Source organism: Anas acuta, chromosome 2 (assembly GCF_963932015.1).
Source record: "Anas acuta chromosome 2, bAnaAcu1.1, whole genome shotgun sequence".
Lineage (NCBI taxonomy): Eukaryota > Metazoa > Chordata > Aves > Anseriformes > Anatidae > Anas > Anas acuta.
The window spans coordinates 2,950,662-2,966,527 of NC_088980.1; the positions used below are offsets into that span (position 1 = coordinate 2,950,662).

A 15,866-nucleotide genomic window follows, 5' to 3' on the forward strand; every position below is an offset into this window, starting at 1 on the left:
AATGACAGGAAGCTGAAAGAATGTGGTTCTCCTAACAGTGAATTGACCATAGAGAGGGAGAAAGTGTTTACATTGGTAGCAAAGCAGAGACCAAAAGAGGGTGCTCCGACTGATGTTATCATACTCCAGAGTCTGCAAGTGAGCTAGGACGAGGACTGTGCTTAGCTGTGTTTAATAGCAGAGACACTATACATGGAGGGATGTTGAGATTCTACCCTGTATCTTCAGCTGGAAATGAAGTGACTATACACTCCTCCATATAATGCCAAATTTACATTTCACTGTCTCAGTGCCTGATGACGCCTTGAGAACAAGACTCTTGCTGGAGATTGTCTTTTGCAGATTAAACTTTCCAGACTGTAACACAGATCAAAGCAAGGTGTGACTGTTTCCCTACTGTATTGAGAAGGGAGCAGTGTGAAAAGCAATTAAAAGTATTTCTACATGTTTTTATTTTTTTTATCTTAGATGATCTTCCCAGCAACGGAAACGAATAGTTGAGGACACAGGCCTATAAACTCTTCTTCCTATGTCTAATATTTTCACTGTACCACTGCAGTAACTTCCAAAAACATAGAGAGAGGCATGAGATTGGATGTTCACATAATTTAAGTTTAATTGTAAACCTAAAGTTTCATTCAGGTCCTGTCAAAATAGCTAAAGAATGTTCTCCTGGCTTCGCAACATGATGTATGGAGCCAACAACAGGTTGATTCTATCTCAGTGGATATTTTGTCTTTGTTAGGAACTGAATGAGGCACTTATGAAAGCTTTGGGAAGGGTATTGGTGACTTTGGTTGATGTGGGAACAAGCTCTATAGATATTTTAACCAAAATTAACCTTAGGCACTGGAAGCAGCCATCCTAGACTCTCTCCACAGTCAGTGGAGGAACTACTCTCTGAAGGATGAATCAGAGCAACTAAGTTTGTGCTCTTCTCTGGAGACTGGAAGCTTCACTGTAAACATCATTTTCTCTCCAATGTTTATAGAGATAAGGAACATGTAGCTTTTGAGCCTACAGTGTCTAAATTTAGCTTCTGGAAATACCACTCACCTCCCAGGTGTTTGGGGACTGAATGGGCTTTGAGTTGGGGATGTAGCACCCTAAGACTCCATAGGCTCAACAAGGCCACAGAGGGATCACACCAAGCAAATACTCTGAAGCCTGAAACAGTGTTTTAGAAGGTGTCTTTAGTCCAGGAACTGTGATCCAGTGTTTCATATATAGTTTAATAATGAAATGAAAATGTACACAGCAAAGTCAAAGTGAAAACACCTGACACAGGCTCCACTTCACTGGTGTTTTTTGGCCACTAGTTGTTCCCTGAATTAATCAAAAGCTCAAGAAAACCCCCATCAAACCACAAAGATGTGAAAAACAAGGTAGCTGGGTCCTTTCCTTGACTGCTCTTGAGCACTCCTGCAACTCGTCTCTGTCCTACAGCTTAGCTCTTTGCGTAGACTTCAACACAGCTCTTAGCTTTCCTGGGCTGGACTTTTTCAAGGAACTTAGCCATCCCATATGTTAGTTATCATGATTCATCTGAAGACTCTTACAGTGCAGACATATCCCACTCAGCCAGTCACCCGCGTGTCTTGATAGCCTAGTCAACACAGTCAATGGAGGCAAAGTCATGATTCACCTAAGCAGACATCTAAAATGGGGCAGATGAATCGTACCCTAGAAGTGCCGGTTTCCTTCCACTAACTGATTACTAAAGCAGCCTGGGGTGTGTAGATAGATGGAGATGTCCATGTTGAGACATATGAAGGTAGGTGAGATGAACACTATTCCTAGTCCACGTAAGCTGCTTGCCTTACTCTTTTAATTTGCTGGAAAGAGACAGGGACTTCTGGAGGGCGGTTCATACTTGTCTCACACTCCTTTCTTGGGTTAGGAAGAACTGTGTTTTAATGTTAGTTGAAATTAATCCTCTCCTAGTAATGCAGCTGAGGTGGAAAAAGGCACCTAAGTTTAGGAAATCAGTTGAAAACCCTTTACTTTCTCAGGCACCTTCTACCTTGTCCATCTAAATTTAATTTACTGGGCAACATCTTGGAGGCCACCATCTTGGCTGAGCTGATTATCTTAGTGCCAGTGTTCTACCTAGGGAAATCTGGGTTTGAGAAATGAATGTCATGACATAGGGATGTCTCACCTGCCTGGAAAGGACAAATTTCTAAAGCATAGCCTATTCACTCTTAGTAAAGCTGCTGAGCTGAGCCTAAAATACCTTGCTACCTGATGATCTGAATGTCTACCTCCTTTTCATCTCTGTCCTCTCTTCACTGGGTACCCACCAAGAAGGCATATTACTGACTGCAAATACTCTTCTCCCATAAAAATGACAGACAATGTCAAACAATTTTTATCCTAGTCTGGAAAAGTCATAATGTCAAGCTGATTTTCTTGTGAACCCAAACCCCAGAATGAAATATTTTTTGTAATATATTATTTTATTTTATTTTATTTTATTTTATTTTATTTTATTTTATTTTATTTTATTTTATTTTATTTTATTTTATTTTATTTTATTTTATTTTATTTTATTTAGAGCAACAGAGAGTGGAGACATACTCCCCGACTGCTTGTTGATAATACAAACACACCAGGCAGTTCCCAAATGAAAACCACACAGCAAAAATGAATGTAAACAGAAATATACACTGCCCAGGCAGGTTTCTGTTTGTCATTAATTCCAAGCAGAAAAGTCAATCAAGAGATTTAATTAGAAGAAAAGGAAATTATATTCTAAAAATCCCTTCACTTTTAGTAATCAAGGTTATTATTAGAAGCACCAGTAAAAACACTTTAAAAATCTATCTAATTAGCTACATATCTGCTGATCTCTCTGCATAGCTGACTTGTTTGTCTCGAAGGCTTCAACCAACAAAATGGTTCATGGACACTCCTTTCAGCAGGCTTCCATTTGGCTCAGCACAGAAGTTGCACTCAAGCTGGTTGTTGTTTTTAATTTTCATTTTAATCTCCACATTTTAACCAAAGCAATTCACAGACTGATGGTCAAAGTAGGCTCTCCATATCCCTGTGTCAGTACAGCAAAGCTGGCATTGTTTTGTGAACATATAACCCTGCTTTTGAAGTTTCCCAGATTAAAATTAGTGTGAGAGTAAAGTGAAAACCTGCTAAACTAATATCCAGAAGGACACTGGCAGTCATTTTAATAATTTATTTTTTAAACACTTCAAACTGATTAGAAAGTCCCAGCATAAAGTTTTGCAAAGCGCATGCCTGAATTAAACAGGTGTTACTGGAAATACTTTACTAAGGAGCACAAAATCTTTCCGAGACCACATTTTCAGGGAGGTTACCAATATGCCAGCCATAGCTCCAAACTTGCATGCACCCTTGCATGAACGTCTCTACTGACATGAGACCCTTTTTTCACACAGGGGAATAGCTTTGATATTGGACACTTATTAAACCATGGGAGTGTTTTTTCTCAGCTTACCTTCTTTCCATTGGGACTACATTTCCATTCCCATTTCTCTACAGCACAGGAAATTTAGCTCCTTATGAAAGTGTCATGGTGTAGTGAATTTATGTAGCGTTCCTATGGCATTTAGCTCAGTCAGGTTTTTAGTTTTCATGGTCCAATCTGCTCAAATTTTTACATTGAGTTTCAGTGCACACAAGCTACCTGATAAGGTTCAAACATACAAGGCACACTGATGAACTGTGTGATAATCAACAATTTTTCGTGTTTCCCTTCCAAAGACTTGGAGCATGGTGTCTTCTACAGTATTACTCTGTGTAGCTCTGAAAGTGCTTTTGACTCTCTAATCCCTGGGCTTCTGCAGCTGACAAAATTTCCTGTAAAACCCACCTGGTTTTGTACAGGTTTGTGTGGCTCTCAAAGAAAGAAATATGGTTTGATCTGCTGGTTGCGAAGGAAACTAACCGTATGAGATGAGAATCTTTGGGAAGAAGCTCAATGATAACTTTGAGAGGATGAAGGAAAGGGAAGGAAGATATTAAAGGTAGAGTTTCTTGCCCTGTTGGACCTGTAGAGAACCTCAGCAGAGAGATTATGTTGTTTTGGAGAGATGACAGTGTAAAGGATGTCTTCTGGAGAGGGGAATGCACAGAGGAACTGAAAATGTTGGTTTTCTCTTTCCATTCTTGGATTCAGGTAAAAAGGTGAAAGCCAGCCTGACTGCATCTCTTTTTCCTTGTGCTTTTTCCAGGTCCTTGGCAATTGGTCACCAGTATTCCTCCCTGGGGACTCAGCCCATCCTCTGCGGGAGCATCCCAGGATTGGTCCCCAAGCAGCTACGCTTCTGTCGGAACTATGTGGAGATCATGCCCAGCGTAGCAGAAGGGGTGAAGATTGGGATCCAGGAGTGCCAGCACCAATTTCGAGGGAGGAGGTGGAACTGCACAACTGTCAACGACAGCCTAGCCATCTTCGGGCCCGTGCTAGATAAAGGTGAGCCTGGTGCTATGGGTTTGGTGACAGCAGTGTCCATGGTGGAGTAGCAGCAAAGATTTTGAGAAACCTGCTGTGAACTTGTATATGTGTGATCAGTTTCTACATAAAACACATGCCTGAATGCCTGTCCTTTTCTAACCTCATGGCACTTCATGCCACATTCTCATCTCTTCCAGTGATAGAGGGGAAATAATGGGCTGCATGGCAGCGTCTGAACGCAGTCCCTTTGGGGATGGTTCCTAGGGGTTGAACTTATCAGACACTTCAGTGTTGGTGCTGTAGTGGGATACAAAGAAGTTCAAAGGCCTGCAGAAATCTTATTGCTAATGGTTCTGCTTTCATTGGTTTTGAACATGGCAAATTAAGACAGTGCAGTCATTCAGGCAGCTAATTCTGACCCAGCTCCCCCTGATATAAGCTCCAGCTGATGTAAGTGGGAACTATTAGAAATATTTTGTCCTAACTTGCTGAATTGCTGGGTCAGGCTCTGCCTCTCCCTTGAGCACAAAGGAGTTTGTCCACAAGGCAGACTTGTTTTGCATTTGGGTCCTGCTGAGATGGTAAATCCAGTTGCCCTGTACAGAGCTACGGAGGAATAGGAGAGCACCAGAACAGGAATGGAAAACCTTCCTTCTTTTTTTTTTTCTTCTTCTTTTTTTTTTTTTTTCTACCGTTTTCCTCTCTTCTTTTGGTTTAGCAAAAGGGAAACAGTTATATATTCCTGATAGTCTGGCAGCTGGAATTGCTTTCTCTGGAACAATGGGCAGCACTCTTTGATTTTGTATAAGGAGAGAAGAGAGCATCTGGGATATGTTTCAGGGAACCCTTCTGATCCAGTGTATGTAGCTCTCCATCTAAGGGCACATCCTTCCAGGACCTGATGTCAGTAGAGAGGGGATTTTATGGGTTTTCATTTGTTTTTCCCCTGATGTGTGACTCAGAAGAGGCTCGGGCATTTCTTCCTGCGTGGATTTTTAAAAATATGTCAGAGAGCACGGCGGCAGCCAGCAGAGAACAAAGCCTTGATTTGTATCATGGCCTCCACCAGCCAGAACAGGCATCTCACACGCACCCAGCAGAGGTGATTTCAGCCCTGGGTGGGTACCGTTACCCCGCTAGGAGCTGAGGCTCCGTGCTTACGCTGGTGTCACCATCCAGGTTTATCAGGGAGAGATCATCCCGAAACAATTACACCTGTAAGAGCCGCAGTGTGCTGCACTTACAGCTATATCAAGGTGTCATATCACAATGTTTGGCATGTAATTAAAGCGCTTATTCTGGGTGCATCACTCCTGGGTGACTATAGCGTTTGAATTAGGCCAGCACAGCAAAACATTTTTCCCATCGGCAACTTGCCCAAGGTAACTTGCCCAAGAGCAGCCACTGGGCACAGGGAGTAGGTAAACCAGATAAATCAATGCCTTTGCTTTGTCACAAGGCTGGATCTCCTCAAGGACACGTGGATCTCCTCGCACTCCCAGAAGCTCTTGGATTAGATACTTGGTGTCTCCTGTAGCAATGACAGCAGGAGGAAAGAGATCTTGACCTCCTGGCTGACCAAAGGGGCCCCAATCCTACAAGCGTTATCTCATAACCATGTCAACATGAAGGGTCGGTCCCTGCTTGAGACTGCAGGCTTTCAGTAGCCAGGCTCAAAGAGGGAGAGAAGGCTGGGACGATTTCATAACTGAAGAATGTTGTTCCTTGAGGGAGAATCAAACCACCCTTCAGTTTTGCTTCACCTACAGCAGGAGGGGGGAGAAAAAACAGCTCAGTCACATTCTTGTGCGGCAGATCCCCCAGGGTAGGAACATATTTGAGCTCCTACCCAGAAAGAAAGAAGGAGAGAAAAGAAAAAGAGAAAGAGAGAGAGAGCAAGAGAAAGAAGGAGAGAGAAAGAGAAAGAGGGGAAGAGACAGAGAGAAAGACAGAAGGAAAGAGAGAGAGACAGAGAGAGAGAAAGGGAGAAAGAGAAAGAGAGAGAGAGAGAGAAAGAGAGAAAAAAAAAGAGTGAGAGAAAGAAAGAGAGAGAGAGAAGAAAGAGAAAGAAAGAGAAAGAAAGAAAGAAAGAAAGAAAGAAAGAAAGAAAGAAAGAAAGAAAGAAAGAAAGAAAGAAAGAAAGAAAGAAAGAAAGAAAGAAAGAAAGAAAGAAAGAAAGAAAGGAAGGAGGAAAAACTCTGTATTGTGTCCTGAATTTTAAGTCACCCAAGATCCAACTTCAGCTTCCCATCTCTGTCAATAGAGGCCCTGTCTTCCCTCAGCACACACCAGTGTAGTCACTAAAGCAATTCCCTTTTGCCTTGCACGACTATCTGGACTTCTTTGATTGAAAAGGATTGATTTTAATGCCTTCAGGAAATACTTCCTAGGCCCAAATCTCTCTGAGGCTGCCTCACTGTCTGGGCTGCCCGTACTGCTTTGGCATCTCATTGTTAATTCAGGGCTAGGCTCAGGCTGTGATTCAGCTGTGCCAAGCTGTCACCAGACCAGGCCCCTTAAGAGACATATTCTGATATCTCATCTGGAACCAGACTCTTTTCCCCACAGGCCCTATCTGTGGGAAGAAATCCCATCTGTTTCAGCTACAACTACGTATACATATATTATATAGATAGTATATATACGTGTATATATCTTGTAGTATATATATATAGTATATATAGTACATATAGATGTACTATATATACTATATATAGTGTATATACATGTATATGAGTCTTCCTTGTAAAATGCTATGAGATAGGTGTCACAGGTATCTTGAGTTGTTGGGCATTCAAAGACCAGGATGTTCTTATAGGAAGAGAAGTGAGCCTGATCTCCTTCCTCCTACCTAAGCCGATCTATCAATCATACATAAGGGGCCACAGTTCACGTTGCTTCTGGTCTCCCAGAAGTTCAAATCTCAGCTACTGTGCAGAAAAAAGCACTTGAAATTTTCTAACAGAATGAATTATAGAGGAAAAAATATGTTCTTATTTGTTTCTTTGGGGCTCATAATGTTTTTTTCACCTGTATTGTGTGAGGCAGTGGAGCAGAGTGTGGGTATAATCATGCGATATTAAGAGATCATGTTAGCCACAGCTCTTGCCCAGCTGCTTACCTGAGAGGTGTGGCTGCTTGTAAGGCAGTTTCCATATCCTTCACTTGCCTAAAGATCAAGGAAAGATTTTAAAGTTGTCTTTAAAAATATACAGGATAAGATTCTGGAGGATGTAGTAGAGGGACGTGCCTTCACCAACAACAGAAAGTGAACTGCGCAACCCAGGAGTTCTCCATCTCAGAGTTAAGTGGCTATTAGTAGTTGTGTCATTTGCCACATTTTTAACATTTATGGACTAAAGACAAGTTGTGGTGCATTTTCTAGCCTCTCAGCACAGTGCAAGCTCTCTTTGAAACTCCTCTAGGCAGAAATATGAACCAATCTCAAGAGAGCTAACACAATAAAAGCTTATCATGGCCCTGTCTCTTTAAAGGACCTCGGCACATAATTAAGTCAAAATAAAAGTTTCCTCCCTCTCCTCCTCCTTTCAATAAAAGTAAATTGCCTCAAACTATTTAAGCCCCCCAGTTCGTTTAAATTTAAAAAGGGAGCCCTTGTCTATCTATTTCTTTCACTCACTCCCACCTCCTTCTGCTAAAGACTGGCTGGGGCTCTAAACCTGCCAGCTGGGCTGAGAAATGGTTAATCGTCGTTGTGGAGGAGCAGCTTTTAATGAACTATTGAAGAATGATACATTGATGGAGTAATGGGAGTTTAAGTCGCTCTGTAATGAAACAGGTTCTCAGCGCGGACCCATTGTGGTGTAAATACGGCACGTCTCTCCCACTGTTTGGTCAGGGCTAAATAGCAGAGGCCAGAGGGGGGTCAGCTTATGGGGTCTCCGCTTTAGTTAATCAATCTGATTGGATTAGGGTCACTGCGATCCCTAATAATGTCAAAGGTTACGCCAAACTGGATTAAATGCTTTGTTGGGGAGGGCTCGGATTCTTTCAGCTTTCACCGACGGGGCTTGTTTATTAGAGTTTAACACTCGTGCAACCTTTGGAAGCCACTCCGTCCCTTTTTTCATACGTCGGGGCGTTTGCCGGCATGCAAGGGGGCTTGGACGAGCCAGGGCGGGTGGCTTTGTCAAGCGTCTGCACCCGTCGGATGTGCCCTCTGAGGACATATATCAAATTCCCCACTGGACAAATGAGAGTCTAATGGGTGATGCAGAGGCTCAGGGACATAAATTGATTCTGGAAATAATTGTTGGCCATTGATCATGCTAGAATGGAAAAGACCAGAGACATAGAAGTGGTGGAGTGCCCAGGTTCATGCCCTCCTGGCATAGCCCCCTTCCTGCCCAGCAGAGACAGCCTTTTTGGTACATCTCCTGCCTGAGCAGTTACCAGGATGGGTATGGCATGAAATACAGTGGATTTGAGACCACAGAATTGCTTTGGCTGGGTAGATGTCTTGCCTTCCAGCACAAATCAAGGTGGGATGAGATGTCATCCACGGTGATCATGAATCCTAAAGAATTGCTGTTATGTACACTCCTGATGTCACTGCAGAGGACACAGACTGTAGATACAGCAGAGTGTCCTTCAGAAAATGATGGCAAACCGTTTCCTTGAAGGACATCTTGCAAAGGAACGGGCAGCAATAATAGTGTGTGATTGATACAGATATGAAATCACTGGATCCCAAATGCCTCTACCCTCCTCCCATTTCCCTCCTTCCCTTAGTAGCATGTTCACTGCATGTTTAAGACCTGTCAGGACTGTCAGACTATCCAAATTTCTTTCAAGATGCAGACTGGAGTATTTCACCTCAAGACTTCTGGAACGAAACCAAAATCTGAATTTGACTAGGACATCTCTTCCCAAAAGTTGTCTTGTCTTGACATACCACCAAGAGATAGAGGATCTAGCACTCCTTTTAGTAGTTTCCTCATTTCATGTGCAGCACTGCTCTGGCCTTGACAACCACTCACTATATTTTTCCTTGCTAGATTCAGGATAACTCTCATAGAGCAAGGCATTGTCTTTGTGATTTACACTTCATAAACAGGTCAGTCATCAATATCCTGCTAAGCTAAACATGTTGCTTGGGAGAACTTCTGACGTTGCTCTCCACCACAAGAAATTAAAAAGTTGAAACTGAGGCCTGCAGAAGAACCATGAGTCAGCAAAGTTGGGTGCGTTATGTCAGACAGTGAGACAGGTCAAGGGAGTTCCATCTGATGCTGGGGTCCTCTGGGCATGATTCATTCAATGCACTGTAGACATCTACAGTTAAATTATTCACACCCTGAAGTTTCTACATCTCTCCATCAATCCAGGGAGGGAATCCAGGGAATCCGGCTCTCTGGTGAGAAGACTCCTGCTCCCATGGACCACATGAGGGGCAGAACAGGCGTTCGTCTAGCTCATTAGGGATGTGGGATTCAAGTCACATCTAGTATTTTATGGGATGCTGGCTGCTGTTACCTTTGAAGCTAGGCTTAATTTGGATTCTTGATCTTCTGGAGATAAGCCCCATGTCTCTTCTCTCTTAAGAATGCCAAGATGTAGCTATGTTGATGTGTTCACTCTTTTGTCCCTGTCAACTTGTGCCTAACAAAGTCCATGTGAGTTTTTCCCCAGGTTTATCAGGAACAGAACAAGACTTCTAAATTCAGTTATAATACCTTGGAGACACAAGTATCCATATTTTTTTTTTCTCGTTGTGTTGTAACAATACCACTCCACGGGCTCTCAGATAGAGCTGATCTCATCTACTAAAGTTAGATGTCGAAGTCTGAGCTAGTCACCCCAGGCTCCCTTTGTAGTCAGTGGAGAGCAGTTGGTATCTCCAGAGAGCAATTCATCTGACCTATCTTAGACACCTATCTCAGGATAACATGAATCATACCAAGATGTTTATTTCTCTCCATTGACTATAGAGGGAGCCTAGGGCTACAAGCTCAGACTTCCATGTGCACTTCTTAGAGGCCCATTTTGGGGGGCAAGTAGCTCCCACCCACCTCTGCCTCTCTCCTGTTAGAAAGCAGTCCTGACATCCAGCCTGTGTTGGAGAGGCCATTTTAGTAATGTAAGAACATGGCACCGAATAGGATCTCCTGGACCACTGAGTACAGACAGTCCCTTGCTATTTCAGGCATAATCCCATCCCATAATGTCTTGCATGATTTAAAATTAAGATGTTTAGCAGACCTCATCATATTTTCCTGATGGCATTCTGGCATCTCAGTTGTCTCTGTGCCAAATGCTTCCCCCCCCTTCCCCTACTCTAGATCAGACTTCTCCACTTCTGCAATAAAGTAAGGCATGAGCAGAAAGCCACAAGATACTGATCCATCCAGGAGGTTAGTTACATGTAGGAGGTACTCTCTGCTCTCTCATGAAACTCTTCCCAAGAGGATCTGATTTCCAACCACACCCCGTCTACCTCTCCGCTAATGGCAATTTGGGCAGCTGCCCTGGTATCAACAACGGAGATCTACAAACTCTACCCTGTAACTATGGGGAAGGAAACTGGAAGGATCAGGATTGAAAATGTGACTATGCAAGCTCCACTCAGCCATCAAGATGCATAAATACTGTAGGCCAGAGATTTGCCAGTGCTGCTGAGAAAAAAAGACTGGCAGCTCCTGGCTCGGGACAGAAGCATCAGTTGTGCTTGGTGTCAGTATAAATTGAGCGTGGAGCTGGGGATTACTTCAGGAGACGAGACAATAATAAGCGCCAGTGTATCACAGCACTGCCTGATCCCGTGTTCCAGCCCACAGGTACAGAACAGCTCATATCCATGGCTGCAGCGTTTCTGAACTGACTTTACTCACCTCGCTCAATACCAGCAGCAGCTCTGGAGAGGAATTGGGTTTTGGGGAGGTCTGTATGGGCAGTAATCACCCCTCTGGTTTGTAGCCCATGTCCATACTGGGAGATTAGTAGCTTCCACAGAGCCTTGGCAAGAATAAAGTTGCAATAAAAGCAAACATAGATGCCAAGGGAACTTGCCAATGTGTTAGTCCTTCAACCTTTGGGAGCAGGATACCCATGACGTGGCCAAGGAGCTCCTTGTCTTACTGCTGGGGCTGCCGATAGGGCCAGGTCAGCATCCAAAGGGATCACTTCAGCCTCTTGTGACTTGAGTGGTGTATGAGGACAAGCACTGAGCAGCCCTCTGGTACCACAGGATAGCACCCAGCAGACCATGGTTAACATCACGTCTGGCTGCATTTGCCTCTCCAATCCCAGCATGAATAGGTGAGACAGCTGGAGGCTGCCCTTGGTCTGTGTTCGGTGGGCTTAAGTGTAGTTAGGGTTTCTTAGCAAGAGGTCCTGACCTTATCACCTCTCCACCTGCAAAGTGATCCTGGGATAAAGACCTGGCTCTTGTGCCTCTGCAGAGCCCTCTGAGCCCGTATAAACAGCTCCCTTCTGCAGCCAACACCCAGACAGAGGCTGCAAACCCGGGAGAGTGCCGATGGTGAAAAGGAAACAGCAGCAACGCCAGGAGCCGATCCTGTTTGCTCGCCGCGCTTCCTCCTACCTCCCACTCCACCAGCCTTCAGCTGTCAGCCCTGACATGGAGATTTTTTTCTGGCGACTAAAACATTAGACAGGGGATTGGGGAGGGGAGCAGGAACAAGACAGCCCGTGGCTACAAAACCGGTGGCGTCTCTCCCGGCGGCGGGAGGCACTGGAAACTTCTGCCTCAGGCGGCGTGCACAATGCGATGGGCTGGCAGCGAGCGGGCTGCGCAGTTATAGATTTATTTCCTCCCCCCCCTCCTTCCCCTTTCCCTGCTGGGTACATTGCATTCCCCAACTGGGCTCAGGCTGGTTGCAACAAGGAGCTCCCTCTGCCGCATCCCAGAGTGCCAAGTCCAAGCGTGGGAGCTAGTCCTAGACAAAAGGCAACAGTAGAGGGAGCTGATTAGCATCCCTTTGTCCTGGGAGAATCCCGACCCCAAATGGGCCCTCCGCGCGCAACGGGCGGCACAGACACGCACACGCATGGACGGGAGCCAGGAGGGAGAAGGGGGCGGCGGAGGCTCAGTCGCCTCCATCCGTAAGGCCACCACGGCAGGCTTAGGGGGAAGGGGACGTGGTGGGCTTCAACCCCAAGCACCACATCCCAACCCACCCCTGTGGGATGGGTCCTGAGTTGGGGTCTGTGAGGGTGGCTTTCTTTGGCTGAGAAGCTAGCCATACGTCTGCTGATATGTACCTAACAGCCAAAACAAGCAAAGTCTGCTGACAAAGAGGGAGCCAAGCCAGTGAATGTGGATTATTTTTTTCCTTTTTTTTTTTTTTTAAACCCTGGGAGATGTGTTATAAGCTGGCAGTGCTGAATGGATGCAGGGATTTTAAGGCCAGAAGGGGCTGCAGGATCATCAGGTCGGATCCCTATAGAGCATTTCCTCCTGTTTCTACATGAGCAGATACAGATGGGCAGCAAGAGAAGAAAAACAACATGTAACACTGCCCTGCACACTCTTTTCTGCATGGCAGGGGAATGGATGCACTGCCTGCATGTCAGGGCTTTCTCAGAGTACTGCAGTCGTGTCCATGGCCTGTCTCTCATTCACACACACTTCACAAACCTCCTTGGCACCTCCAGTACAAGGGACTACAGAGCAGGAGAAAGCCCAGGCACTTCTCAGCAAGGGATAGGTTAGCATTGTCCCTGCAAAGATCTGCTAGATGCTCCTTGATGGATTAACTTCTGTGGTTCCCTGCTCCCTCAGCCTCATCTTTCAGGAAGGACATTCTTCAAAGGAAGGACTTGTCATCCAAGATCCGTAGGATTAACAAAGAGGCAGGGATCAGGCTTCAGAGGGAAGGAATTGTTAAAAGGGACTGTTATGACTCTGTATTTTAGTTGTACCTGTGAATGATGTGCTCATGGGAGCAATTACGGCCATGTTGCACAGGCTGTCGATTTAAGGCTGAGAAGTGAGGACAAAGCAGGAATGAGAGGATAACAGGGGTGCTACAAAGAAGAGGCATTTTTTTGGACAAAGAACATGCGATGGGCGAAGCTTAGGTACCTGAGGATTACCTAAAGTGGACCCAAAGGTATTAAGCAGGGAAGTTTCCGGTGTACCATCTCCTGCTCACCCTCAACATGCTCCCACAGCTCGCTGAGATGCTTCTAGGGAGTGCTGCCCACAGCAGATCACTAAGTGGGCCAAAAAAAAGAGGACAATAAATTAACAAAATATGGATATGCTTTCAGGAAAAGCTTGAAGGAAGCTGTCGTGGCCTTGTTTTAACTGAAGCTGGAGGCACGGAGGGTGTTAAGAAGCAGAAGGAGGCATGGTGAACATTAGGGAGGCTCTGAAGCTTTGGCTGTAGGTGGCTGTAGAACCTGAAGACAAAACACAGCCAGAAATCCAGAGACCAGCAAAATACCCTGGGCAATACAGAGCCATCCACAAGGCTTGAGGTGGAACTCAACAATGAATACAGGTCATGAGTGCAGGAATGGAGAGCATCTTCTCCTTTTACTTCGTATTGGGGAGACCCATAAAGGGTCATCTGACCCTTCCTGGAAAAGAAAAAACAGTTTATAAAGCATAGGTGTTATTTGGCTGTCTGCTCCAGACTCTCCCTGGGCCAATGACAGGGAACAAGGCAGAAAAGTTCTTATTCTGTCTCTGCTTTTGGCTTTGATAGAGACAGTGAAGCAGGTCCTTGCTCCTCATCATCTCTATTTCCCACGGAGCGCATCACAGAAATGACAGGACACTTCAAAGAGAGTGATACCAAAGTAGGTCATACGCAGGGCCCTGCAGCTCTTGCAACATAATTTGGGTAGTTTTATTGGGCTGCTTATAACTGTTGCTCTCAGGTTTGATCGACGGGGCAGTAATGCTTCATGGAACGTTTCCTGGTAGGCTGCAGTTTGTTGACTAAGCATCTGGCACAATTTCCTTTCCATTATTTCCAGGTGCTAAATCACATTAAATGATAGCTAATAATTATGGTTTATCCTTTCCTAATCATGCTACTTTCCCAGGGAAGCTGTTGCCACAGGGATGTTGTGGGAGTGTGAATGGGTGGGGAGGGCACAAGGAGATATTTCTGTTCACCCGGAGACATAAAAAAGTTGGAGACCCCTTAGGCTAGGCACACAGAATCCAGCACAGGAGATATTATATCTTGTCACAGACATATTTGTTTATTTACTGGGCCAGTTTTCAATCAGAAAAGTCAGCTACATAAAAATGGAGGTGTTTTGCAAAAGCCCCAAAATTTCAAGGCAAAAATGCACGGCTTTGACTTTCTTGTTTTGTTTTGTACGTTTCATCTGAGTTCTTGAACAGAACTCATTTTACTTCTTTTTGGTTTGAACACGATCTTATGTCAAAATAACAAGTCATTAAATTATCAAAGAAGCACATTGCTGTACACTTAATATTTTATAGAATATTGAAGTGTTTTGATATCATTGAAGCTGAATGATTTCATCTTGTCAAACAAAATTCCAACATTAACAAGATAAAATGCTTCACGAGCCTATTTTTTTCAGCCTTTTATCACATGGAAACATTCAGACTGTTATATTCTCTGTCTGATTTTCAACACTCTCTCAAAATAAATAAATAAATAAAACCACCACTAGAATTTCCCATAATATGGAAATCTGATTTTTTGGCCCTCATTGCTAGCCTGAGGCATGACATACTCTTCAGATAACTCCTTCATTCTGACAAGCTGCCTAAATCCAAATTCACTGGGAGTGAAGTAACAGCAGTGCTCTCCTAAGGACCCCCTAAATTCATAAAGCAGCCTTACAGCTCTATAAAACAGGGGCTGTAATAGATAGGCCCCAAATCCATGGCTCATTCTCCCCTGTTATAAAACAGAGTGTTCCACCAAGAAGATGCTCCAGCAGGAAATTGCACAGATTCTTCTTGGAGAAATAACAAAAGGTGGCAAAGTATTTTAGTGCTGCTGATTCTCGGTGGAGGAAGATGTTTGTGTTCATCCAGCATTTTCAGTTTGCTTTCCTGGCTGCATTTCAGATATAGATTGTTCCACAGCTGGAGCTGAGAGCCCTGAGAGGGGCAGGTGGGAGTTCTGTGGGGCACAGACAGTCTCTGTTAGATGTTCAGTCACTGCCCCACACAGTGGCATGTGATGACATTTGTAATAGCAGTAGCATCAATTACATCTGAAATGAGGAATATTTTGTATATTTAGCTCCTCTGAGCCCAGTGTCTTCTCATTCAAAAGTTACTGCATGTCGCTTGTGCCTGAACACATCAATTGTGTTCACTAAAAGCAAGATGCCTACAAATAACAGGTTTTGAAAAGTTCTCTGTGTGACTTTATTATTTATAACTTTGGTCCAACACATTCCCATGTCATTGTATTGGTCCTTGTGGACTAGGAAAGAGTTGAGAGAA

General features: G+C 44.3%; 1 protein-coding gene across 1 annotated transcript in view; it reads left to right on the top strand.

Annotated features, from left to right (window-relative positions):
* WNT3A (Wnt family member 3A) overlaps positions 1 to 15,866 on the top strand; it is a 93,894-nt gene that overhangs the window by 45,585 nt on the left and 32,443 nt on the right. Inside the window, exon 2 of the mRNA XM_068673210.1 lies at positions 4,212 to 4,453. Coding sequence (XP_068529311.1) covers positions 4,212 to 4,453 — 242 coding nt within the window. The remainder of the gene's footprint in view (positions 1 to 4,211; positions 4,454 to 15,866) is intronic.